This window comes from Notothenia coriiceps, unplaced genomic scaffold, assembly GCF_000735185.1.
Source record: "Notothenia coriiceps isolate Sejong01 unplaced genomic scaffold, NC01 NC01_scaffold00000491, whole genome shotgun sequence".
NCBI classification, from domain to species: Eukaryota; Metazoa; Chordata; class Actinopteri; order Perciformes; family Nototheniidae; genus Notothenia; species Notothenia coriiceps.
This window is the reverse complement of record NW_011333192.1, coordinates 5,531-29,590: the sequence shown is the minus strand read 5'-3', so window position 1 is coordinate 29,590 and position 24,060 is coordinate 5,531. Positions and strand designations below refer to the sequence as shown.

At 39.8% G+C, this 24,060-nt stretch overlaps 3 protein-coding genes across 6 annotated transcripts; 2 read left to right on the top strand and 1 right to left on the bottom strand.

Moving 5' to 3' along the window:
* Positions 1-225: 225 nt before the first annotated feature.
* LOC104953808 (cyclic GMP-AMP synthase) lies at positions 226-7,627 on the top strand. 3 transcript variants are annotated; one of them, XM_010780825.1, is made up of 9 exons: positions 226-285; positions 941-1,090; positions 1,620-1,852; positions 2,605-2,827; positions 2,972-3,102; positions 3,566-3,719; positions 4,330-4,429; positions 4,959-5,081; positions 6,842-7,627. In XM_010780825.1, exons 2-9 carry the CDS (start codon positions 958-960, stop codon positions 7,425-7,427), a joined length of 1,683 nt encoding a protein of 560 aa, XP_010779127.1. In that variant the 5' UTR covers positions 226-285; positions 941-957; the 3' UTR covers positions 7,428-7,627. The 3 variants fall into 3 exon arrangements, with proteins under 3 accessions (XP_010779127.1, XP_010779134.1, XP_010779142.1); XM_010780832.1 differs by lacking the exon at positions 6,842-7,627 and adding an exon at positions 5,664-5,889; XM_010780840.1 differs by lacking the exon at positions 6,842-7,627 and adding an exon at positions 4,146-4,237 and having other exon boundaries at positions 4,959-5,054.
* Positions 7,628-12,121: 4,494 nt separating this feature from the next.
* rpl11 (ribosomal protein L11) lies at positions 12,122-15,336 on the top strand. 2 transcript variants are annotated; one of them, XM_010780859.1, is made up of 6 exons: positions 12,122-12,188; positions 13,053-13,203; positions 13,505-13,611; positions 13,933-14,064; positions 14,660-14,770; positions 15,261-15,336. In XM_010780859.1, the coding sequence occupies exons 1-6, from the start codon at positions 12,183-12,185 to the stop codon at positions 15,288-15,290; spliced, it is 537 nt and encodes a 178-aa protein (XP_010779161.1). In that variant the 5' UTR covers positions 12,122-12,182; the 3' UTR covers positions 15,291-15,336. The 2 variants fall into 2 exon arrangements, with proteins under 2 accessions (XP_010779161.1, XP_010779152.1); XM_010780850.1 differs by lacking the exon at positions 12,122-12,188 and adding an exon at positions 12,741-12,773.
* Positions 15,337-16,360: 1,024 nt separating this feature from the next.
* Positions 16,361-23,183, bottom strand: klhl43 (kelch-like family member 43). Its single transcript, XM_010780812.1, has 6 exons — positions 22,647-23,183; positions 21,708-21,856; positions 20,717-21,063; positions 19,283-19,582; positions 19,022-19,197; positions 16,361-18,507 (listed from the first exon to the last, which is right to left on the bottom strand). Exons 1-6 carry the CDS (start codon positions 22,988-22,990, stop codon positions 17,709-17,711), a joined length of 2,115 nt encoding a protein of 704 aa, XP_010779114.1. The 5' UTR covers positions 22,991-23,183; the 3' UTR covers positions 16,361-17,708.
* Between the last annotated feature and the right edge of the window lie 877 nt (positions 23,184-24,060).

Sequence of the window (24,060 nt, the reverse complement as noted above, 5' to 3'; positions counted from 1 at the left end):
CAAGTTATTTAGTTATGAACTGCTACATGGCCCGAATAATTTAAAGAAAAACCTTTTGAAAAAGTGACACGTATACACTTGTGCAACTGGTTGGACCAATATGTCACCTCCAAACAGGAAGAGCGTAATTATCATGGGTGGAACTGCGGAGGTGGAAGGCAACAGCATCAGATTACATTTAGTAGAAATTGAAAGTGAAAGCAAATAGACTGAATAGAGCTGAAGAGAAGGGAAGACACACAATAGCTCCTATCACTGATTGCAACAGAAGCTCAACAAACACTGGTGAGGTTAACCGCTAGAAATCTATCCATCTATCTATCATCGCTCTCAAATTAATGTAATAGTTGTATTTGTTAGATAGACTGAGGCGTGAGGAGATACTGTTGTGTTTGTGTGTGTGTGTGTTTTTGTATGCTCATTTGTGCTCAACAACCTCTCATGGTTGCAGTGATGTGAATTCAAAGATGATTGCAAAGTGTATTATTTGTATTGACTGCTATGCTGACTCAGCACTCCTCTTAATCGACTAGTGATTCATAACTGCTTCACTTTCAAAGTCCATTTCCGGAAATCAGAATCTGAAGATGAATTACCAACCTCATAAACTAGAATAAAGCTGTGGACACACTCATTGTTAGGGTAAAGAAAATATGTTGGGGGCAGGGGTGATGTAGAGTTAATTGGGTGTCTTTCGTTTGTTTCATCTTTACCAACTTGCTGTCAAGCTTTTCAAATAGTTGTAGTTGAAACAGAAACTTTACATTTGTTTAAGTTATTGCTAATGCCAAAATAATTTACATGCTGTTAAATCATGGCGATCTGATTTTTTTATCATTAGGAAAAAGACAACAACATTCTCTCTCAAATCTTTTAACCAAAAGCAACTGGTTTCTACTTCAAGATGTTCTTTCTCTGTTTTCTGTACATAAATACTCAGAGCTGGGACGTGTGAATATGGACCGAGAGGATAGAGATGTGAAGGCCGGTCTGATTGAAGAGACGCAGCGTAAAGATGCCACAAGGGGAAAAGCGAGTCCTCTAAGACTCACGCCAGCAAGAAAAAAAGTTCAACAGCAAAAATCTACAGGTGATACTGTTTTAGTGTGTACAACTCTCGGCCTGTAGGCTATTCATTCAATAATTTATTTTGTCCAAACTGCAATAGAAAATAATCCACTAAATCTGGAAACCTTAGTTTCACTGCTTTAAATGTTTAAAGTTGTCCTTTATGTTTTACTTTATAAACCTTTTGAATCAGTTTAATTGCAATCAGCAGCAGATCATTAGAGCTTTGTAGCTGTCCTGTATCTTTAAAGTCAACTTTTATAAGTTTTGTAGAAAAACATCAATGTTTTCAGCTTTCTGAGGATGCATTTCTAGGCAATCAAAGAAGCTTTTTAAATACTGTATTCAGTTTAAGATGATGGAAAATGTTGAAAACACATTAATAAAACCCACTTAATTTAATCAAAAACAATTGAAATCAACACATTTGGAGGAACATGGTTTTTCAAGGGACAGAAACATTTAATGTAATGTAATCTTTAAGGTTAAATGTGAACTTGGTACAGTATTTAGTAAATATACTGAGCTGCAATCTTATTGTCTCTTTGCAGAGGAGTGGTCCAAAGTGCTGGAGGAGCCGGTCTCCATCTCCCCGGAGCTGAGCTCCTGGATCAAAGCCAACGCCAATGAGCTAAAGATCCCGCAGACAGACCGCCGCTGGGCTGCAGAGGTGGTCAACGATTTCCGAGACAACCTGGTGAAATTCCTGCGGAGCAGCAGTGATCAGCCATTCTTCCAGTCAGCTGATTTCCTCACCACCGGCAGCTACTTTGAGAAAGTGAAGGTGAGAACTTGATGAACTTTTAAAATGTCTAAATGCAACCATACAGCTACAAACAGGGAATATTGTGACTGATAATAATATGTCTAAAATGTCTAAAAACTACAGTGCTTGTGTTACATTGTTGGTGTCCTTTTATTGTCCCAATATTTCCAATTACTTTTTAAAACTACATTTGAATTAAGGGGACACTGTTTCATTTGTTCAACTGTTATTGGCACGTTCCCCTTTCAAGCCGTGGCAAGGTTAGTAATTGTCTGCCAGAAGCTGTCATAAATGGACTTTTTATCCAGTTTTAGGCCACATTTGTACCAAACCCTTTTAGCTGTCTTTAACTCTTTATTTTTACTTTTTAGAATTTAGGACCTGGATCAAGTGGTATTGCGCCTCACAACCCCTTATTTCTAATGCGAATGTGCTTTCTGAAGTCTTTAATTGGTTTAACTCAGTGGGTGAGTTTGTAGGACAGCTTTGCAAGGAATTCAGCACCTGGAAAAAAACTCCTAAACAATGAGAAAATCGGGAGATCATTACTGCAATGACATTAATGGTGTTGGAAACAACAACCCCCATGATCCTAAAATACCAGAACATTTAGTTTCTCGTTATTGTTGAGATTGAGGGACCCCTAGTTACAGAAAATGACATATTGTGTTTAAAGTCAATGTTGAATGGGTGTCTTGAGAAGAGAGAAAGAAATACTCTATTGACAGAACACAAACAAGCACCTCCATTGTTGCTATGTTTAATCTCAGATCCACAGCCCGGATGAGTTCGACATGATGCTGAAGCTTCAGGCTCCGTCACGCTTCAACATGAAGGAGCTCGACGAAGGCCTTTTCTACCAGATCGATCTTGTCCGGCCGACTCGGGGCCCCATACAAGTTTTTCTCCTGGAGAATGGGCTCACCCTCTCATCCAGAAAGATCCTGAGTGAGACGTTTCGCCTGGTCCGCAACTTCCTCAAGAACTACAAAGGTCTGGTCATTCATCTCTCTGACTGAAAATCTGCCCTACTTTCTGTTGGACTTGGAGATTTATGACTCATTTTCTGTATATTTTGTTGACATTCATTGCTTTGGGAACCTGGATAATCCTTTTAATCGTGTTTCTTACTTCCAGTGCCAGATGAAGGCTGTCGCTGGGAGGTGAACAGGAAGAAACCCGGCTCACCGGCTGTGACCTTGTCTCTGTTCAGGAATGACATGTACAGCGACGAGTTGATCTCTCTGGACCTGGTTCCTGCTCTGGAGGTAAATCATTGTATCTGTTTATTTTTATCATGAAGAGTAGTGTCAATCTGCAGAAATGTTCCATGGTTTTTGGATTATCATCTCATTTTGTTATGCAGTATTTCAGAACAAAGTATATTATACTCTAACATACTTGATTTCAAAAGTCGTATATACCGCTTGGTAGCTTAACTAATAATAACAAATTATTTGTATCGGTTGAATATCTTTTCTATTAAAGATCTAGTTCTGCTAACTGAAGGATTTAGTTCTGCTAACTGAATTGACAAATAAAGTTAGTCAAATTAAAAGTACATTATTTGCCTGAGATGTAGTTTAAATTTAAAGTAGCACACAATTGAAATACTCAACTAAAGCACACATACCTCAAATATATCCTTCAACATATTCCGCCACTGAGAGTTGGTACTAGTGACAGCAGCAGTATTGCACATAAAGCACTTGTCCCTGTTCCTGTTTGGAGGTTCACTCCTCTCAGGGCTGGCCTCTCCCAGTCCGTAACGGACCCGACGTGGATAACTGGCTGGGAAAGAAGGTTCGCAAAGAGATCACCAGTTTACCGTGTTACTTCGTACCAAAGAGGATGAAGGGAAGAAACCTCAGCGGGGAAGCCAAAGGTGAGAGAAACATCTGTCTGTGAAGAACAATGACTGACAAAATCAAAGCTCTTCTGCATACCCTCATCCCCTCTCCTCTTTTCAGCTCATCTGTGTCTAATAAAGGCAAAAATGTGCATTGAATGTTCCTCCTGACTACCCTGCATGGATCATGAGATGATAGGCCCCTTGGCACAGAGGGCATCACCAGGTCACCTCCAATGAGCAATACACACAGACTTTAAAGTAGTTTAACCTCTGTGATCATTGTGTCTCTCTTCATGGACATTTTCTATTCCTTTACCATACCGTTTGAGTTCGTAAATGGGTGTTTCTTCTGAGGTCATTTAGTTTTTAGTAACTTTGTTTTGTTTCCGACATCTTGTATCATTTTAGTAAGTTTGTGTCTGTGGTCCCTTGTTGTAGTTGCTTTATGTCTCGTTGTAGTTGGAAAATGTGTTTTTCAGGGAAATCCTGTAGGTGCAGGCAAGACAGGTGTGTTCAGTAATCCTCTCATGCCGACTGCTACAGGAGGACATGTAGGACTGTTATTATTTTCTGAGTGTTTATGATACAGTATGTGTGTGATGACATGTTCCCATCAGTGTGTTTTTGTGTCTTTCTGCAACAGAAAGTTGGAGGATTTCTTTCTCTCACGTTGAGAAGAAAATCATCACGAGCCATGGCAACAAGAAAACCTGCTGTGAGGGCAAAGCCAACAAATGCTGCCGGTTAGGCTCTGAACTCTTTATCTTCACATCTTCGTAACATTTAGTTCCTTGTTAATCTAAAAAATTGTGTCAGGTATTGTAGGTTATAATAATAATGCATTTTATTTATGGAGCGCTTTTCTTGAAACACAAAGACACTTTACAGAGTAAAAATTCATATAAACAACACACTTTAAATATATAAAACAAAACATTAATTACAGATTAAAAGCAGTTCTGAAGAGGTGAGATGTTATACAGAGCTTCACTGAAATGAAACATCTTAATATTAGCTTTTTATAAAACTATTTATTGAGCATATTCTGTGCCACTTTCTAATAGGATATCTTAATTAAAGGATTTTAAGTTGTATTTAGTCATTCTTAATAAAATCAGATTATAAAAACAATTTTCGATTTGTATATAGTTGTTCCCATGCATCTTCATGTTTTAATGTTATCTTAATTTTCTTGCATTTGTAAAATAGTTTTTTAGGTGCAATATAAATAGTTTATAATAGCAATACATGATTTGCTATTCTCTCTGGCAGGAAAAGGTGCTTGATGCTGCTCAAGTCTCTGATTGAAGGTCTGAAACAACGTTTCCCCAAAGAGCTGGATCCCCTCTGCTCGTACCACGGGAAGACCGCCTTCCTTCACATGCTGTCCATCAGGTAGGACTTACTTCCATTATATTTATTATGAATAAAATCTGCAAAGTGCCGTAAGGTGTTCCAGCGGATGTTTTTATAAGGTGTGTGTATGATGTATTGCGCTTTGCAAGAGTTAAACAGCCATTGTGTTTGTTGCAGTTATAGTACTAGTACCTTTTGAATGATATTAGTATTACTAGTTGAAGAATTAAGCATATGCCACAGAGTCAGGCATCAGTGTGAATCCCAGCTACATTAGATGATGAACAGCTGATTACATTTTCGCATCTGATTAATAAACCTCAAACAGGGTGCCAATTCAAGCTGCCTTTCCCTGCTTCCAGTGGCTGCCGGCCCATAGGGGCGCTAGGGGGGCCGCCCCCCCTCTTCCCACAAGTTTGATTGTCATTACAAAATTAAAAATAAATAAAAAAAATATTTCCAAAAAATATATATATATTTTATTTTTTATTTTTAAAGAACAAGGTAAATATTATATAGTTGGTATCAGTAAAATGTATAATCTAAAATAAAATCTTATTTAAAATTGTCTTACGATGTCTAAAGTTACTGATAAGTCACATGATTTCTGCCTGGCCGTAGCGTGTATCATTACCCTCTCTCGTCTGGGCGCTAAGAAAGGAGCCCTCACTCAGCCCCAGCAGCATCCAACATCTGGCTGTTGCTATCTGTGAACTACACCGCCGAAACATAATTTCAGCCAATCAGCGTCGTCAGATCTGATGCTCAAAAGGCGACAATTTCAGCGCCCGAGAGTTGGTTATGGCTAGAAAGGATCCGTCTTGTGTAAAACTCTCGCAAGAGTTTGCGAGTCACGTGGCTGAATGTTTACGTTTGACAGGCAGCCTTTCAGTTACGATGATTAACATCAGTTGGCCACAGCAAATGATGGTGAGAAGCTAAACTATCTATTAATTATGTCAATTACAGGGAGTGTGATTGTAACTCTGTGTGTGACTAGCTGGATGCAAACAGGTAAACGCTGTCTTTTGTTTCCCATGCTTGCTCTTCAAAGAGCCGGGGACAGATACTATGTGCCCGTGATAAATAAACACACACACACACATATTATTGTATATAGTTGAGTTTTGACAGCATCCATCAAACTAGATTTTTTGCCTTAATGGTCTGTTTTCTAATATTTCTGTATTTCTGAACCACGTCTGTGTCTGCATATAATGTTCGTATTTAGTCTCCTGATTTTAAATGGGAATTCAATCATTTGAGTGTTCCCAAAGAACTGGTGTTCTGCAGTTTGTGTGGGCCTACTGTACTGTTGCACAGTTTACTGTAGAAACTATGTCCAGGACAAGGTATTTGGAAGTTTTGGAAGATTCATAGCTAACCACACTGAAGATTATGGAGGTATTGATCAGTCTTCTCATACCTCTAACATCACCAGAAGTCATAATTTAAGGGGTAATTTCTCAAAATGTTCCCCGTGTGGTTTATTCACCATTACAATAGCCCTACCTAAAATAATTTCCAGCAGCCGCCACTGCCTGCCTCCCATTGCTGCTTCCTCTGCTGGTCGCTAAGCGTCCAAGCTCTACCAGCTCTTCCTTATTCCATGCTGTATCGGACTGTTCAAATGTCATTTCTGTTGACATTGATGCCTTCTTTGTTCTGTCTTGTGCTAGTACTCTTTCCACCTTGAGTGCTTTTTTGACTTAAGTGGTTCTTACTGAGCTACTAATAAATATCTCTTTCTCTCTATTTCTCTTACAGTCATTTTTCTGACGTTTTATTTTCGTTGTCAGGTTTGACGACTCGATGTGGGCTCTCCAGCAGCTCCCCGCCTGCTTCCTGCTCCTCCTCGGGGCTCTGGAGGCCCACACTCGTGCAGGAGTCCTCCCTCACTTCTTTGCTCCCAACTACAACCTCTTCTCGGGTGCTGTCTTCCCCCGCAAAGCGATGTCTTTCCTCCTCCATGCTTTGGAGGAGCAGAGGAGGGAAGGCCTGCCCCTGCTGAAGCCTCCCACTCCTGTCTCACCGCTCTGCAACTTTGTGAAAGGGATATCTGATGAAAGCTTTTCACTTCCTCCCTCACCTGCTGACTCCCCATCTTCACTGTCCCCTTCCTTGTCTCCTATTCTAACATCCTCTTCACCCCTCTCTGCCAATAAGTTGGTAAGGAGAGATTGGAGAGAATCTGAACCTTGTAGCTTCACTACCGGGGTCTCTCAGGTCTCTGCTCTGGGTCCTCTCTGCTTCTCTGATATATCCACTGATAAGCCCTCCATACTGACTGCAGTCTCCTCTCTGGACACTGCATTGATGAAAAAACTAGTCCTAGTGTTTGTGGCAGCATTTGTGTGTGTCCTATTATGTAAATTATATAACTAATGGGGATTCACACTGAATATATAAAGCATCAAAGACACTCCTCCCTCTTTTAAAGCAATGTATACATTGGAAAACAGATAACTAAGGGAGTTATTCCTTATAGATTTGACAGTTTTACTCGATTGCTAACACCATTTTTTTTTTTGAACTTGCTCAGTTTCTCAGAACACTAAACAGAATTCACAAAGCCATACACCCAAAGTGCAAAACACCTAATTTCTCCTGCTAAATTACAGTTTTTCTCGATTGCTAACACACTAAAATTATACATAAAGCACAATTATTTTAACTGACACTCAAAAAGCAAAACATCGGCTCAAATCTCCAAAACTCTAAGCACGTTTTCAGCTTTTCACACAATTTGCAAATCAACATGGCACTTTTTGCAAACCACTGCACACGTTTCTCCACGTAAGACACAGGAATCTGACATAAAGTCACGTGTTAGCTGGTTTAAAACACTGATATTCAAAATGCCTCACACAGGGACCAATAAACAAGAAACACGTTCCACCTGACCAAACACCTGATAGCATAATTGTTGGCTCATCAATCAGGATGTTAGCNGTGTGCCTTGGCAGTCTCAGTGCCATAACCAGCAATATTAAAATATTAAAAGGCTTGCAATATTTCAGTTGATTTGTAATGAATCCAGAATGTATGTACATTTTGTTTTTTAATTGTCATTACAGAAAATAAAGAACTTTATCACAATATTCTAATTTTCTGAGACAGTCCTGTAAAGCACAATTATTTTAACTGACACTCAAAGAGCAAAACATCGGCTGAAATCTCCAAAACTCTAAGCACGTTTTCAGCTTTTCACACAATTTGCAAATCAACATGGCACTTTTTGCAAACCACTGCACACGTTTCTCCACGTAAGACACAGGAATCTGACATAAAGTCACGTGTTAGCTGGTTTAAAACACTGATATTCAAAATGCCTCACACAGGGACCAATAAACAAGAAACACGTTCCACCTGACNAAGAAGGAAGGAGGAAGGAGGGAGGAAGAAGGAGGGAGGAAGAAGGGAGGAAGGAGGGAGGAAGAAGGGAGGAGGAAGAAGGGAGGAAGAAGGGAGGAAGGAGGGAGGAAGGAGGGAGACCAATAAACAAGAAACACGTTCCACCTGACCAAACACCTGATAGCATAATTGTTGGCTCATCAATCAGGATGTTAGCACGATGACCACAGGTGAGTACTTTCTTACAGCATCAATGGAAGCCTACTCGCAAGTAAGAGCAAGAGGAGGAGGAAGAGGTGGGGTGAGAGTGAGAGGAGGAGGAAGAGGTGGGGTGACAGTGAGAGGAGGAAGAATGAGAGGTAGAGGTATAGCTGGAGGGAGAGGACGTGGACAAAGAAGAGTACTCTCTAATGAAATGAAATGTTATCAACCATGGTTTGACGATGAGAGAGGCTGGACAGAGGGTTCAGCCTAATCGAAGCCGATTTGCTGTTGCCTCTGTAATCCGGACACTTAGACTTGAAAACAGGTTAGTTACCAGTTTGTAGCCCTGCATAACTCATGATATATCAGTGCTATATCTGTTGTGTGAAACGTATTTACTTCATTACTGTAATTGAATTGTTGGCATGTTGCAGACTATAACTGTACAAAAATCCTGCACAATTTACTGTGGTAGACTTACTTTTATGCAACACAGACACTGACCAACCACTATATCTTTGTTGTTTATCTGAAGGACTGAGAAACAAAGAGGTGCAGGCGGAAGGCTAAGGATTTTCAATGAGGCACAGGTAGCAGCAGTTACAAACTGGGTTTTGGCAAACAATGCATCACACTTAGAGAGATCCGAAGCATAGTAACCATGTGCTGAGATGCATGTTGCACGTTGTTATTTTTGAATAAAATGTGATTTTTTTTTCAACAACTCAGATGCATTGTTTGCCAAAACCCAGTTTGTAACTGCTGCTACCTGTGCCTCATAGAAAATCCTTAGCCTTCCACCTGCACCTCTTTGTTTCTCAGCCCTTCAGATAAACAACAAATATATAGTGGTTGGTCAGTGTCTGTGTTGCATAAAAGTAAGTTTACCACAGTACATTGTGCAGGATTTGTGTACAGTAGTATGCAACATGCCAAAAATTAAATTACAGTAATGAAGTAAATACGTTTCACACAACAGATATAAGCACTGATATATCATGAGTTATGCAGAGCTAAAAACTGGTAACTAACCTGTTTTCAAGTCTAAGTGTCCGGATTACAGAGGCAACAGTAAATCGGCTTAGAATAGGCTCAACCCTCTGTCCAGCCTCTCTCATCGTCAAACCATGGTTGATAACATTTCATTTCATTAGAGAGTATTCTTCTTTGTCCACGTCCTCTCCCTCCAGCTCTACCTCTCATTCTTCCTCCTCTCACTCTCACCCCACCTCTTCCTCCTCCTCTCACTCTCAGCCCAGCTCTTCTTCTTCCTCTTGCTTCCATGTTGGCTTCCATTGTTGCTGTAAGAAAGTACTCACCTGTGGTCTTTTTATAGTGCTAACATCCTGATTGATGAGCCAACAATTATGCTATCAGGTGGAACGTGTTTCTTGTTTATTGGTCCATGTGTGAGGCATTTTGAATATCAGTGTTTTAAACCAGCTAACACGTGACTTTATGTCCGATTCCTGTGTCTTACGTGGAGAAACGTGTGCAGTGGTTTACAAAAAGTGCCATGTTGTTTTGCAAATTGTGTGAAAAAGTGAAAATGTGTTTAGAGTTTTGGAGATTTGAGCCGATGTTTTGCTCTTTGAGTGTCAGTTAAAATAATTGTGCTTTATGTATCATTTTAGTGTTAGCAATCGAGAAAAACTGTAATTAAATGATCAATAACTGGATAATACCATATTTATTGAATCGTATGAAGTTTCTTGCAAATAGTCTTGGGTTCTGCTCAATTTCAGGTTCATACTTTATGGGTTTCTTCTAGAAAGATTTCAACATGCATACAAAAAAAAACACATTATAAGCACCTATCTCTTTAAAGCCCCCTTCCAAAAAAAGGCCCAGCTCAGTTTACAAATGAGAAAAATATTGTAATGGTAGTTTTTAATCTGTGGGCGGAGACGCACAAACGGGGGCAGTATATTCTAACGAGCCTGCTATGATTTAGGAAGGGGAGTTTTTTTTTTTGCATGTTTTTAGACCAAGACACATAAAAGCACATAACATGTTCCTTTAAATTATTGATCAGCATACAATAAATCATCCTAGAAATATCTCATATGAACCCTTTTAAAGACACAGAGACCATTTTGCACACCTTAATTTGTCTCAGGAAATCATGTCCGGGGTCACAGTTCTCCTTAAGTGTATTCAAAAACATGCTTTTAGTCTTTCCTGATCTAACTTTGGTTTTACTTTCCTAAACTGTCTTTTATTTCTTATTTTCTAATCAATTTATTAGCTTTTTATGCTATATTGTTTTAAACACACCAAAAGGTTTTTATCTGTTTACTTAAACCTCTTGATTTGTTATTGGTCTGTTGTTGTGGTGTCTTTGTGAAGCAATGTTGTATTTCCATGGTGATGAGGAAATTTTTTAACGTGAAAGAAAAATAGTAGTCTGAAGTTTACTTTTAAAGCATTATGTTTCGGGAAAGTATTAATCTAAAGGTCCCATGACATGCTTTTCTGGTTATTACCCGTCCCCTTGTTATGTAGCTTTTTCTGCATGTAAACGATCTGCAAAGTCACAAACCCTCAAAGTACACCCTGTCTATGCTGCCCCAGAATGCCTCGTTGGAGATTTTTATTTTTCCATTTTTTTCTTCTTGAGTATAGTGACGTAACGAGCGACGTAACGAGTATAGTAACGTAACGGCTCCGCAGATTGGTCACACACAGACCTCAACAATGGAATTATGATCAGTAGAAACGGCCATGTCATGGGACCTTTAAGAAAATATTCATTATGTTTTTCCAGAAACAAAAAACTTTATAAAATGTTGTAACATAATAGAGTTATTTTCAGTCCTTGCTTCAGATCAGAGTGACATTGTCTCTGTGCAAGGTCTTTTTTCATACCCGTCTTAATTAAATGATATAATATTGTGTATTCTATACCATTTTAATGTTAGGGTAAGTGTTTTGTTTTGTGTTTTCTGTGATTTCCAGTAAACTGTACTTATGAATTGAATTGATATGTTGATTCCTAATTAAAGAAAGGTCTTAAATGGAACTCAATGCCTTGTGTTTTTGGTGTAATAAAGAATAAAGGGTATTAAGAGAAATATATGGCAAAAGCAAATAGAGTAAAAAAAACACAAGTCTTCAAAACAATCAATCAATACTGTTGCAGATTCCCTTTTCTTGATCAACATATTTAGATTGATATATTAGATATATAGATTGTGTTTAAAAACACAAGAATAACCTATTCATTAAGCAGTAAACAACACCTTTTATACAAACAAAATAAATTAATAAATATAAATGTACATATCTGTATATATCTTCTTTCGTCCTACTTCCTTTCTACATGTCTTAAATGATTAACTCTACATTAAAACTATGTGAAGTAGCGTATGGAGCACCTTGAGTCTTGAAAGAATGGTTAGGTATTTTATAAGATGAAACAATATAATTGTCTTGCCATTTGAGTAATATATTTTTGCTTTAAGTGCCGTAAACCGGAACCGTTGCGTTTCCCCGCGATGTCTCTCCGGGGTTATTAGCCATGAACACATCATTATAAAAGCCTCTCGCCGGAAACGTGTCGGCCTCTACTAGTGATCCAACATGGCGGTGAGTACGCTCTCACATCGAACAAACATGAAGTTGTGTTAGAAATCCACAATCATCGGAGCTGTGGGGTCTTATTAACCGCTGTTTGACGTACAGAGACCTAGACTATATCATGAACAATTAAACTAGAGGCTTATTAATGCAATACATGTAACGGAGGACTTTAAAACTAAATAATTGAGTGATGCTAACGTGCTAGCTCCTTGATAACACGGTCCGCACGTATACTTGCAGTTATATATACTCATTATCGATATTACAGCCAAATTGTGGTGCTGTGAACATGAAGCAGTTATGTTTCTACTCGTTGTGTGCGCTTTCTTAGTTATTATGTACTATCCGGAAACAAAACGTTTTGTGAGCTGTGTCAATGCTATCAGCGGAAAGCGGGGATATGTAGCGACATGTCCTCCGGCCGGCATGTGTTGATGTGTCTGTGCCAGTCTGTTGGATTTTTGAGACGGAAAATAGCAGTGTTAGGACTCTGGGAATTATAGATAATAATGCATGTTAATGTCAAACTGAAAATGGACTGTTGTTGAAACTTTGGTTTAGTTTTTTTAGCCAATGCTAAGACGTCAGCAGGTAAAGTCTTTCCTATGTTGCCCAGGTAGTGAAGACTGGGCTGTCTTTTCATTTTAAATGCCAAACGACTGAAGGGAGATGGATGTTTTTATTAATCAAAACCTTTGTAATTGGTCAGATGTTTTGATTATCTTCAATTAATAAAAGCAAGTTGGGCATTTCTTACTAAGATAACTTGCTGTTTTATTTTAACAGTAGACTTACAGCACAAGTTTCCATAGTCAAGTGTTTCTGTGTTATTGCCATGACTTTAACAATTGCTCTATGTTTGCCCTGCAGGAACAGGGTGAGAAGAAGGAGAACCCCATGAGGGAGCTTCGCATTCGCAAGCTCTGCCTGAACATCTGCGTCGGTGAGAGCGGAGACAGACTGACCCGTGCTGCTAAGGTGCTGGAGCAGCTCACGGGACAGACTCCCGTCTTCTCCAAAGGTGGGTGTTTGTGTGTAGGAACAACCTTAAAGGAGCTGTGGAAGTGTTGACTTCTATTTGTAAAATCGAAGTAATTTTTTAATGCAACCGTATTGGAAAAACAAGTGTGAGAAAAGACTGTCCCTGTATAAGTTCCTCTTTTTCTAGTATCAGTTTGTATTTGTTGGTTTATTTAAATGTTCAACATGTCTATACAGGAGTCAAGGAATAGGGGGAATCCAAACAGTTTATAGAGGTTAAAGTATTTTATAAATCAAAGTACTGCATTTAAGTTTTGGTGTTCTCTTGTTACTTTCTGCAGCCCGCTACACCGTGCGATCCTTCGGTATCCGCAGAAATGAAAAGATCGCTGTCCATTGCACCGTCCGTGGTGCCAAAGCAGAGGAGATCCTCGAGAAAGGACTCAAGGTCTGAAAGTCATGTGGTTTATTTCTCTCTAGTTCAGACTGTCTGAAGCCTTACTTGTGGCTCCAAGGGGATATGCAATCTGTACAATAAACCACAATAAAGAAACTTGGAGGGAAAAATGAAAGAAACCTCAGAATGACCCATTTGCTTTTGTTAATGAGTTCTGAATTTAAGTTAAGGGCATACTATGGGACAGTAGCTCATGTTAAAAAAAATAATGCAGTGAAATTAGGAAGTAATTGGCGGTGTGTACTAATGCTAATAATTGCTTTTCATTCTTTTTTATTTTGACATTGACACGTTAATACTTCCTTCCTTCAGGTGCGTGAGTACGAGTTAAGAAAGAGCAACTTCTCAAATACCGGGAACTTCGGCTTCGGTATCCAGGAGCACATCGATCTGGGTATCAAGTACGACCCCAGCATCGGCATCTACGGCCTGGACTTCTACGTGGTGAGTAGCCCAAAAAACAAATTCTTAGTGTAGCTGTCTTTTGATATAACAGTAAGTACACGTTCGAGACAAAGTTGTGTTTAATGTTTAGACCCTAAAGGCTGAAGGTTTTGTGCTTTACACACGAGATGTTGCAGCTTAGTTTACCTTTTTTTATTGGCACTCATTCCACAGTAGGTAGTCAACATAAAATCATGTAAATGCTGTTTGTTCTAGTTGTGTGATGCCTATATTTCCTGATGAAAAGCATGTTAATGGTGCCCTGGCATGTTTTTTTCTTCTCATTTTTAAATTGGATCTAGAATGAGAGGGTACTCAAATACAGATGCTCCTTTTTTTTCTGATTTAAGATAATTTAATAAAATGTGAAATACTTCCTATTCATAATATAACAAACAAGAAGGCTCCTGCTGTTAATTAATGGTAGCCGATGCAGAAATGACTTTAGAATTAGCCATTTATATTAAGCATAATTTTCAACCAGTACTGAAGTAAAGAGGCAGTACAAATATATAAAGTATTAAATGATGTTCCTGTGTGAATTAGCAACATTGAAGTTTTTTTCTGACCACTCCTTCCTCCCCTCTGTGTTCAGGTTCTGGGCAGACCCGGCTTCAGCATTGCTGACAAGAAGCGGAAGAAGGGCCGCATCGGCTTCAGGCATCGTATCCGCAGAGAGGAGGCCATGCGCTGGTTCCAGCAGAAAGTGAGTGTTGCTTTACCACAAACGCTAACGCCTGAAAACAGTACACTAGCTCCACTTTTTATTTCCTCGTTGGTATGGCTATTTAAAAGGAAAGAAGGGAATCCCTGGTATATTTTATAGCTATCAATGTTTACACTTATGCAAGGTCAAATGTTTATGATGGGGAGATTTGTTCTCAACACATTAAATTAAGAATTGATCATTGATTAACACTGATAGTATAATAATGATGGAGTTTTAAAGCCTTATTTCATATAATAATCGTTTAATTTGCTATCTGGGTGATTTGTCTCTTCTCTGATGGATAAACGGTACATTTATTAATCACAGTAGTTTTATAAGTTTTAATAGATTAGTATTTGCAATTTCTTGCTTCTTTGGCTTTATCCCCCTGCTTGTGCCCCTCTGTATCTGAAATTATACTTTTATAAACAAATTCCTTGCTTTTCTGTTCAGCATCTAATGTTTGTCTCGTTACTTTTTTTTACAGTATGATGGTATCATCCTCCCCGGAAAGTAAAGGACCACCCCTGGATGTTTGTAACAAATAAATGGGAAAAAATGACGCTTGTCTCATGTTGTGGTATTTCTAGGCTCTCATACCTTCAGTTAAGGTTTACTTCAAGAAAGATGCAGTGCGTGTAGTTATATACAGTATGAAGTGTGTATACATAACTACTTAGGGCTCAATATGACTTTTAGAGACTTAAAAGTTGGACAATGCTTAATTATAACCCTGTATGACTAGTGATGTACACACATTCTGTTTTGAAGGAACTGACAAACCAGAAATAGATTTACTTTCCCCATCTAGGGAAACCTGACACCTAAGCAGTGGGAAAGTATATTTACTCTGATACTTTATACAATTCTGATGGTACTTTAAATTATTGTAGTTTGTATTTTTTTCTTTTTTCTGATGCTAACATTTCTATCCAACTTCATTTAAGAGGGACATTTTGAACTTATTACTCTACTACTTTTATATGACAGATATAAAGCATTAAATGACCCATTGGAATATAAAATGGGTACATTACCAGCTACAATGTCAAAATGCTGCTTACACATGAGTGTAAGAAACAAAGGGGCAAGTCTTACTGCATTGAGGCCACATTTGATATTTGAGACAAAAATACTTTTATGTATACTTTACCTTCACTCGCTTTAAAATGCTTTTTGAACATGTAAAACATATTGTTGAATGGTTGATGAAACTATCGAACAGTATTTAAAACTTAACGTTTGATGCACCTTGACAACCAGCTCACTTTATTCGTAAAATCTCGTGTTTAACGACATGATATTCTTCTTGTATGACGACCTTTGTTTTTCATACTTAAACCTAAAATCTTTAACGCATTCATTAAAATATCCATCACTGCGTCTGGTACACCATCCCTTAACTATCTAAGAGGTAAGTCAAATCACATTAAACCTAGCTCAGTGTTAAATGCTATGCTACATTTTATTCCCATATAATTATTTGAACTCAATTACATGTATCTTGCATCACATCTGAGTCTTTTTTGAGGTCAGACTACATTTCCCAGAAGCCCAGTCTGTAGTTATGAATAAATAAAAAAAGACTTTAATATGTTTTGATAACGTTTGCTTTATTCAGTGAAACCCGCAGCACAGAGCACACACAGGGATTCATCCAATCAAATGAGTCTGTAAATGCAGCTGCAGCTCGTCATCAGTTTATCCGTCCACCTGCTGGAGTATCACTGGCTCTTCACTTTGTCTTAGTTTCAGTAAAAATTAAAAGAGGATGGCAAGTTTTAAAATGAACACAGGTGAGGTTTGGGGGGAATTTTCCTTTATTTTTAATCTTACCGCTGATTTTTATTTTCATTAAGAGTACATCATATATATTTCTTACATTAATTAATTCCTTTTTAAATCTAATCATTTCTCAGTTTACGCCACCTACCTCTTGTGTTCACTTAATCCTTTCACTTCATTGCACTTACGAAATATTTACTACATTTTTTCATTTTGTCACATTTGAGCTGCACTACTTCTGAAATATGTATATATATAAAATAAATAAAACCATAAATATAGGTTTGTTTTATTGCTGACCTGCTCCGATCCCCGTGAAGAAATACTTCTAAGTTTGCTGGTGAGAAATCTTAATTATTGCAGATTTAGTCAGAATTGGCTCATTTTCCTGTCTCACACACACACACACACACACACACTCCTGTCTTACAAACACAGTACACACATCCACACTTTATTTTCACAGTTGAACATCACACACATCTGCCTAGATAAATCTTTGTACACAAACTGCCAGTGGATTCAGTGACAAACGCTGCCTGCCACTGTTCACGCTTTCCATCCTCCACCAACCATCACCTCTCCACCTGCTCCACTACAATCCCTCATCCGTCTTTTTCTCCCCAGACTCCATCAACGTAAAACCTCCTGAGACCACTTTGGATCATGCAAGCTCTCTTTTCTTTCTTGCAAATCTTGCACAAACAAGGGCTTTCCATGAGTCTGTATTTGGTTCCATTTTAAACTATCATTGTTCCATTTGAATTGATATTAAATTGAATAGACATTTTATCACCTCAGGGAGAATTAAGGACCAATGCTTCGTCTAAATTGTGTAAATCTAGAGGCTTATTTTGCTAAATCAATTCCAGATTATCATTATTAAAACGAGTCACATCTATCAAACATATATAATGTATTTTTTTATATTTATTTAAAATATGTATTCTATAAATAATTTATTATATTAAAATGTATATTTTATCTTAATATCTGCAATATATTTAAGTAAAATAATGCTCTTAGTAAAAAAGATTATTGAAAAACTGAATTACATTTGAATTTCAATCACAAAAGTTATCATAGGCCTGGATACAGAATAAAGAGCGGACATGATCCAGATGTTCCCCTGATGTTAAACTCTTCCTCTCTATGCGGTGATGCTTTGTGAAGGAGCCATGCTGCTCTCTCTGCTGCGGTTCTTCGCGGCCTGCTGCTGCTCTTCGTGTGACGGGGTGTTGCGGTGCTGCTGGCGGCGCGGTGCGTGTCGGGGGGGCAGGGTCAGGGTGCAGCAGGAGACTCCCACCGTGGGCTCGGGCAGATCCTCCGCCATGGACCAGCTGTCGGTGGCCGGCTCGTACTTCTGCACTGCCGCCTTGTAGCGCTTCTCCGCCTCGTTCCAGCCTCCCAGCAGGTACAGCTTGTCGGCCAATGGGGACAGGCCGGCGGTGCTCACCCCGAGGAGGAGGGGGGCGGCACGGCTCCAGGAGCGACTCTCCGGAGAGAACACCTCCACAGAGAGCACATCCACCCTCTCACCACCGGGCCCCAGCTGGCTCCCTCCCACCACGTACACCTTCCCTCCGAGGGTGGCGGAGCAGTGCCAGCCGCGGGGCGTCTCCATCTGGGCCCTCTCGCTCCAGCTGTCGGTGTCCACGCTGTAGCACGCCACAGAGCGGGAGTAGGCGCAGTTGATGTAGCCACCGGTCACCAGGATGTCTCCGGAGGGCAGGGTGGCGCTGGAGTGGCAGCAGCGGGGAACCTCCATGGGCGCACGCATCGTCCAGGTGTTGGAGGAGGGCAGGTAGCTCTCGGTGGTGGCCAGCAAGCCCTCCACGTTACGGCCTCCGATGGCGAACAGGCGGCCGCCGCTGGCTGCCAGAGAGAAGTGGGTGCGGCGCTGACGCATGCTGGCCAGGTGGAGCCAGGTGTTGAAGCGAGGGTCGTATCTGGTGGAGGGAGAGGGGAGAGGGTAAAAAAAACAGCAAACCTAAGGGCCTCCAAAACCCCAACATTCTTTGGTGGTCATGCACTATAAGCAATATGGAACAAATATCCTCTTATTTTTGTTCGTATCAATAATTTGTTCTTATTTTGTAGAACCCATTGATTTGATACACCAATGTTTCTGGGTGAGAAACTTCCTCTGTCGGGAACATGGGGATTTTAGCCTGTGCAGACCATTGCATGCATTAAAACCTAGGGTCAGGGTAAGTGACATGGATCTAATCCAGTTATCAGCATCAGTTTGACATTCTATATTTGATGGACTAAAGAAAGATAATGAAATACTGATTAGACTATTCAGCTTACTGATCATTCTGTGACGTAATATTTGTCTGCTTTTTTGTTTCTCGTTTGCTTTTTTTGTAGAATTTTCATAAATAAAAAGTTCTAGAAATGGTATTGTGTCTGATCATACAGTGTTTTCTGTATTCATTCCAGACTGGTTCCTCCCTCTACCTGCTGATGGTGTTGACGGCGTGCTTGGCCTGGTTGCGGGCGTCGTTCTGGTCCTCTCCTCCGGCAACGTACAGGAAGCCGTCCATCACAGCCACACACTGGTTGAAGCTCTTAGCCGGCAGCTGGCTCAGGTGACGCCAGGAGGCTCCTCCTTCACGAGGGTCCCTCCACATCACCTGGACACAGAGGTCAAAGGTCAGTGAGTCCTTGTGTTTTATTTAGTTGGTGAATACATAGAGAAAACGAATTAAAAGCACAGACCTCGCGGCTGAGAGCTCTCTCGGTGAGTGACGGGCGCCCACCGACGGTGAGCAGGGTCTGCTGTCCGGCGCGGACCTGTGTGCGTCGGGACTGCAGGGTGTTCTGCTGGTAGGGCAGCAGGTGGTAGTTCATGGCGTCCACCAGCAGGCGGTGGCAGTGAGGGTCCATCATCATGCGGGGCACCGGCTGAACCTGACTCACCAGCTCGCTGGCCGGGATGGTCTCGAAGCGGATGTGAGACAGAAGCTCTGCGGCGTGAGGCTGGCGAGAGGAGTCGAAGTCCAGCCACCTCATGGCCAGCTGAGGGAGGAACATTCACATTTAATATGTATTGTGGCTTTTGTTTGATAATCATCTTTATAAATCAACTTCTAACAACAAAATTAAATATGAAGATTTTCCAAATGTTTTAAACCGTGGTACAGACACAGTCACACTTGTGTTTTTTGGGGAAAATACCACGAATTTGAAAGCAAATTTGCCATTTGCAAATATCTGACACAGAGTCAAAGTTTCAAATCAACTATAAAATGTAATAACTGACTACACCAATAAATATTGTTGGATAGGAAATGTTGCCTTGGAAAAATAGTATATGATAGAATGTGGGCCAAGACCAAAAATGTAGTTAAACTAAATGATTATACATTTTTATTAAAATAATAATGAATTAAACAATAATAATAACAATAATAATAATATAATAAGGTGAAGCTCAAAATAGGTTTTAATTTATCTCATTAACTTAAAAATGCCAAGGGGAACAACTAAGTTAAAAGCGTGATATTTGTTTAAATGATGGAACAAAAATGATATATTCTTTATTGAGGCTTTCAGTCATAGTTCTGACCTGTCTGATAACATTTTACTGCTTAGGTTTGATTTGTCACAATGTAAAATCCAATCAAATCGTATGCCACTGTATTTCTTATTCATAAGATATAAGAAATAAAGGGACAATTCATAATATATATTAAAGCAGGATAATAATATTTGTCTGTCCTAACAGGCTCACATTTAGTTGAGATGATAAATAGTTATGATCAGTGCTTCTCTCAGCTGTCTGTCTATTTAGAGCTGTAACAGAGTTATATATTAATAAACGAGCGATCTTCTTGCATACTGTACGTTGAGTTATACTTGGTGGTTTCTGCTCCTAGTCGACATAAAGGGGACTGACTCTGCTTCGTGGGTCTGTGTTATGCTCGGAGCAGCTGGTCTCAGGTCTGTTTTTAGGTTTGGATGAAAATAGCAGGAAGGCCCAGAGGGTCGACAAGTTAATACTGGAGGTTGCCTCCTAGAAGACCTGGCCCTTCTCCTCATTAGGATGTCAGGAATGAAAAGCTTTTCTTGATAGCGTATGCTATTTCAACCTTGATTTCCAGCTAAAGATTTCCGTCCATTAATCTTCAAAAGCAAAATTTGACCTCTGACCTGGAAGGCGGTGACCTCTGAAGGCAGCAGGAGAGCGTCGTCCTGCAGGAAGGCAGCCATCTGCTCCAGGGTCAGCTGAGTGAACAGCGGTGTGTCTGCGAACTGCACAAAGTTCTCCAGAACGAAGCGGCGGGCGGCCTCGCACACCGGCACCAGGCTGTAGGCGGCGGCGATGTTCCAGATGTAGACGCAGGTCTGCACGTTGAGCTCGGCCAGGAGGAAGTCCATGCACATCTTCAGCAGCTGAGGGATCTGCAGGGTGGCAGCGGCAGAGACGGTGCAACCAATGGTGTAGAGGGACATGTGGACACGACCCAGGTAGGCGAAGGTGATGACGTTGGCGAGGCCTGAAGACACAACGGACAGACTTAAAACCAAATATTTTTCAGGATGTAGGAATAAAACCTCCTTGGGACAAGAGGAACTAAATGATTTGAACTTGTTTCCTTACATAATTCTTTCAAGCTGCTTCTAAGTTAGGAAAACATTTTTTTAACTGCTCAACTACTCAGTAAAGTTTTGTAATACTAAAGATGAGTCACATAATTGTTGTGTGAATCTTTTTCAGGCCTGCAACCAATGTATTTCTTTATCTGGCGGTCTTTCTTGGTTAACTAATCGTCTGGTCTATAAAATGTCAGCAAACTGAATAAGAGCTACAAAACTTCAAATCCATTGTCTTTTGTTATTCAATTTACTTTCTCATAACTCCAAGAAAGAAACAAATGCTTAGAATTGGCAAGCAGGAACTTTATAATTCTGGGCATGTTGCTTTAAAAAAAAAAATAGCCTATTTTTATTTAATATGAGAGTTGGTGATAATTTGCTGATAATCAACTAATTTCCAATTTTATGCCAATTTCCATGCCATTAATTGTTTATCATCTTGAAAGTTTGGGATCTTGACTACAAGTTAAGATAAAGTCCTGGAGGTTTAAACGATATGCATTTTGAAATCTTGGCTTTAGATAAATGGAATAGGTAAATATACCGAGAGGTGAGAGGGAGGGGAGCTCCAGGCGCTTCATGCTAGGGTCTTTGGCCAGAGTCTCTCTGAAGAACTGACTGACGGAGGAAATGACCAGCTTGTGGACGTCGAAGGCCTTCGTCTTAGAGGCCAGCTCCAGGTCAGTCAGGAACCTGAGGAGGGTGGAGGACACACACGCAATGTTATAATATACTGAAATAGGAAAAAAGGCAAATTATAATGTAAAACCACATAATTAGTGGCAATACAGTAGTGTATGTCATATTGTATTGTTAATTATGCCATAACTAAATTGTATTGTATCAATAATGTATGTTATCGTAGGTGAATTTGATTGTAATTGTACTGTATTATGTGAATATTGTTGCAGAGAAATATGATTCGATCGTCGGCAGTGAATATCCGACTGGAAAACGTCTGAAGCTTTTACGTATCTTAAAAATGGTGTCTAAATTAGTCTACAAAACGTCATCACGCAGAACATTAGCCACTCTTAGCTTAGCCTTAGCGGCATTGATGTAAGCCATGCGACTATCATGCAGTTCCTTTTCAGCATCATGTTTTCTTTTTACTTTTAGCAATTGCATTTACGATTCGATATTATAGAAGTGGTGATAATATGTGGAAATGCTGCTGAACAAAACTAGCTTTTATCTTAAACATGTGTTTGCCACAGATTTTAGTTTCTGCAATATTCCAAAATGTAAATGTCCCATTGCTTTTAGTTGAGGGAGCCCTTACAGAACCACTCTATTGTAATGTATGGAAATTGTACTGTATGGAAACTCTATCATTGAAATTGCATTGTAATTAGACTGCATTACAATTGTACTGCAATTTACTGTAATTATATTATATTATATTTGAAGTGTATCGTGTCAGAATTGTACAGCATCACTCATCATATGATACAATTACAATACAGTAAGTATCAGAACGTACTTCTCCTGGCGCATCTTGCTGAGCTCCTCCAGCAGGGCGTTCCCGTGCAGGGGCCGGGTCAGCTCGCTGCCCAGGCCCAGGCCCCTCTCCCCGGGCTTGATGACGGGCAGCGGCAACGGCAGGTTGAGGCTGTTCAGCTGAGCGATGTCCAGTGCCGCCATCTGCTCGATCTTCTTCACATGGCTCTCCATCACCACCACACCGTTACCACGGTTCTCCATCTTCAGCTGGGTCGGGGGGGTCTCAATGGCAACCGGGGAGATGGCTTCCACGGCAGGCTTCTTCTGACGGGGGGCCTTCTTCTTGGGAGCCATCGTTTGGCTGTTCTTTGAAGGTGATGGCATGAGTTTACTTCTGGTTTTCTTCAGTAAAGATTTCTGACACTGGTTCTCTAAGAGACCAGATGTTAAACCAAATTTACTTTGTAATGTTTCTTAACCCTCAGGTAAGTGTTTGAGCTTGAGGTTGCAGCTGATGATGATATTGGTTAGACTGGTTTGGGATTGTGTTGGTGGTTTCACTTAAACACAGCACACAGCACCTGGAAGAAAAGAAAAAAATAACATACTTAATTTTAAGACGCAAGTTCTAAAACCCTCGGGTCCCTTTTTCATCCAGATGTGTGCCATACTGGAGCTATTTTTATGAAACTTGGCGGAAGGGTAAAGCATGGGCCATGAAAACAACCCACTAATTAATGGATTAAATCAGAGTCACAGGGCCGTGGCACAAATGATTGTACAAAGTGTTTGTTTTTGATGTACAAGAATCCTATTATCACAAACAACAAAGATATTTTTATATTTTAATGTGTTTTTTTCAGCCATCAATTTACATTTGCCCAATATTCAGAGATGTTGGAGATGTTCTTGTTCGAGTTTAGCTCATCTTAGCTTATCTTGACATTCTGCTATTGTTGATCTTTCAACAGAGACAAAATGTTACCAGACTGTATTGATTAACTTTCACGATGATAAAAGAACATGATGTTCACAGTATAGGATTAGTAGAATGGTCTGGAATTAGAATTTCCTGTGTCAAAAGGACAAAACAAATTTGAAACCTTAATAATGTTAATCAGTTATGTCTTGAGTTTATGATATCTATGTATCTTTATGTGATTTATGTATCTTTATTCTACTTGATTTACACGGTTACCTAAAAAAAGAAGAACCACTTTAAACCCCTTTACTCTGTGTCTTTATATCTTAATATACAGAGAAAAAGTGAGTTCTTGATAAACAAGTGAAGCACGCTCAGCAATGTTTCCAGGCTTTGATTCAAAGTTTCAAGGTCGCTGTTGAACAAAACAAACCCTGAAACAGATGCACATTTCTCTGCTAATCTCTGAACACAACACAACAACACTCAGACTGACACCTTAAATCAAACGGGACCCCCTAAACTCTGTTTC

What these genes read in the sequence shown, in the direction of transcription:
- LOC104953808 (XM_010780825.1), top strand. Translation starts at nt 958, where the DNA reads ATGGACCGAGAGGATAGAGATGTGAAGGCCGGTCTGATTGAAGAGACG. An exon ending in CTTCCTCAAGAACTACAAAG is followed by an intron (nt 2,828 to 2,971) that starts GTCTGGTCATTC and finishes TCTTACTTCCAG; the next exon opens with TGCCAGATGAAGGCTGTCGC. An exon ending in AAAGCCAACAAATGCTGCCG is followed by an intron (nt 4,430 to 4,958) that starts GTTAGGCTCTGA and finishes TCTCTCTGGCAG; the next exon opens with GAAAAGGTGCTTGATGCTGC.
- klhl43 (XM_010780812.1), bottom strand. Translation starts at nt 22,990, where the DNA reads ATGCCATCACCTTCAAAGAACAGCCAAACGATGGCTCCCAAGAAGAAG. An exon ending in AGCAAGATGCGCCAGGAGAA is followed by an intron (nt 21,857 to 22,646) that starts GTACGTTCTGAT and finishes CACCCTCCTCAG; the next exon opens with GTTCCTGACTGACCTGGAGC. An exon ending in CCCCTCCCTCTCACCTCTCG is followed by an intron (nt 21,064 to 21,707) that starts GTATATTTACCT and finishes TTGTGTCTTCAG; the next exon opens with GCCTCGCCAACGTCATCACC.
- rpl11 (XM_010780850.1), top strand. An exon ending in ACGGCCTGGACTTCTACGTG is followed by an intron (nt 14,065 to 14,659) that starts GTGAGTAGCCCA and finishes CTCTGTGTTCAG; the next exon opens with GTTCTGGGCAGACCCGGCTT. An exon ending in TGCGCTGGTTCCAGCAGAAA is followed by an intron (nt 14,771 to 15,260) that starts GTGAGTGTTGCT and finishes TTTTTTTTACAG; the next exon opens with TATGATGGTATCATCCTCCC.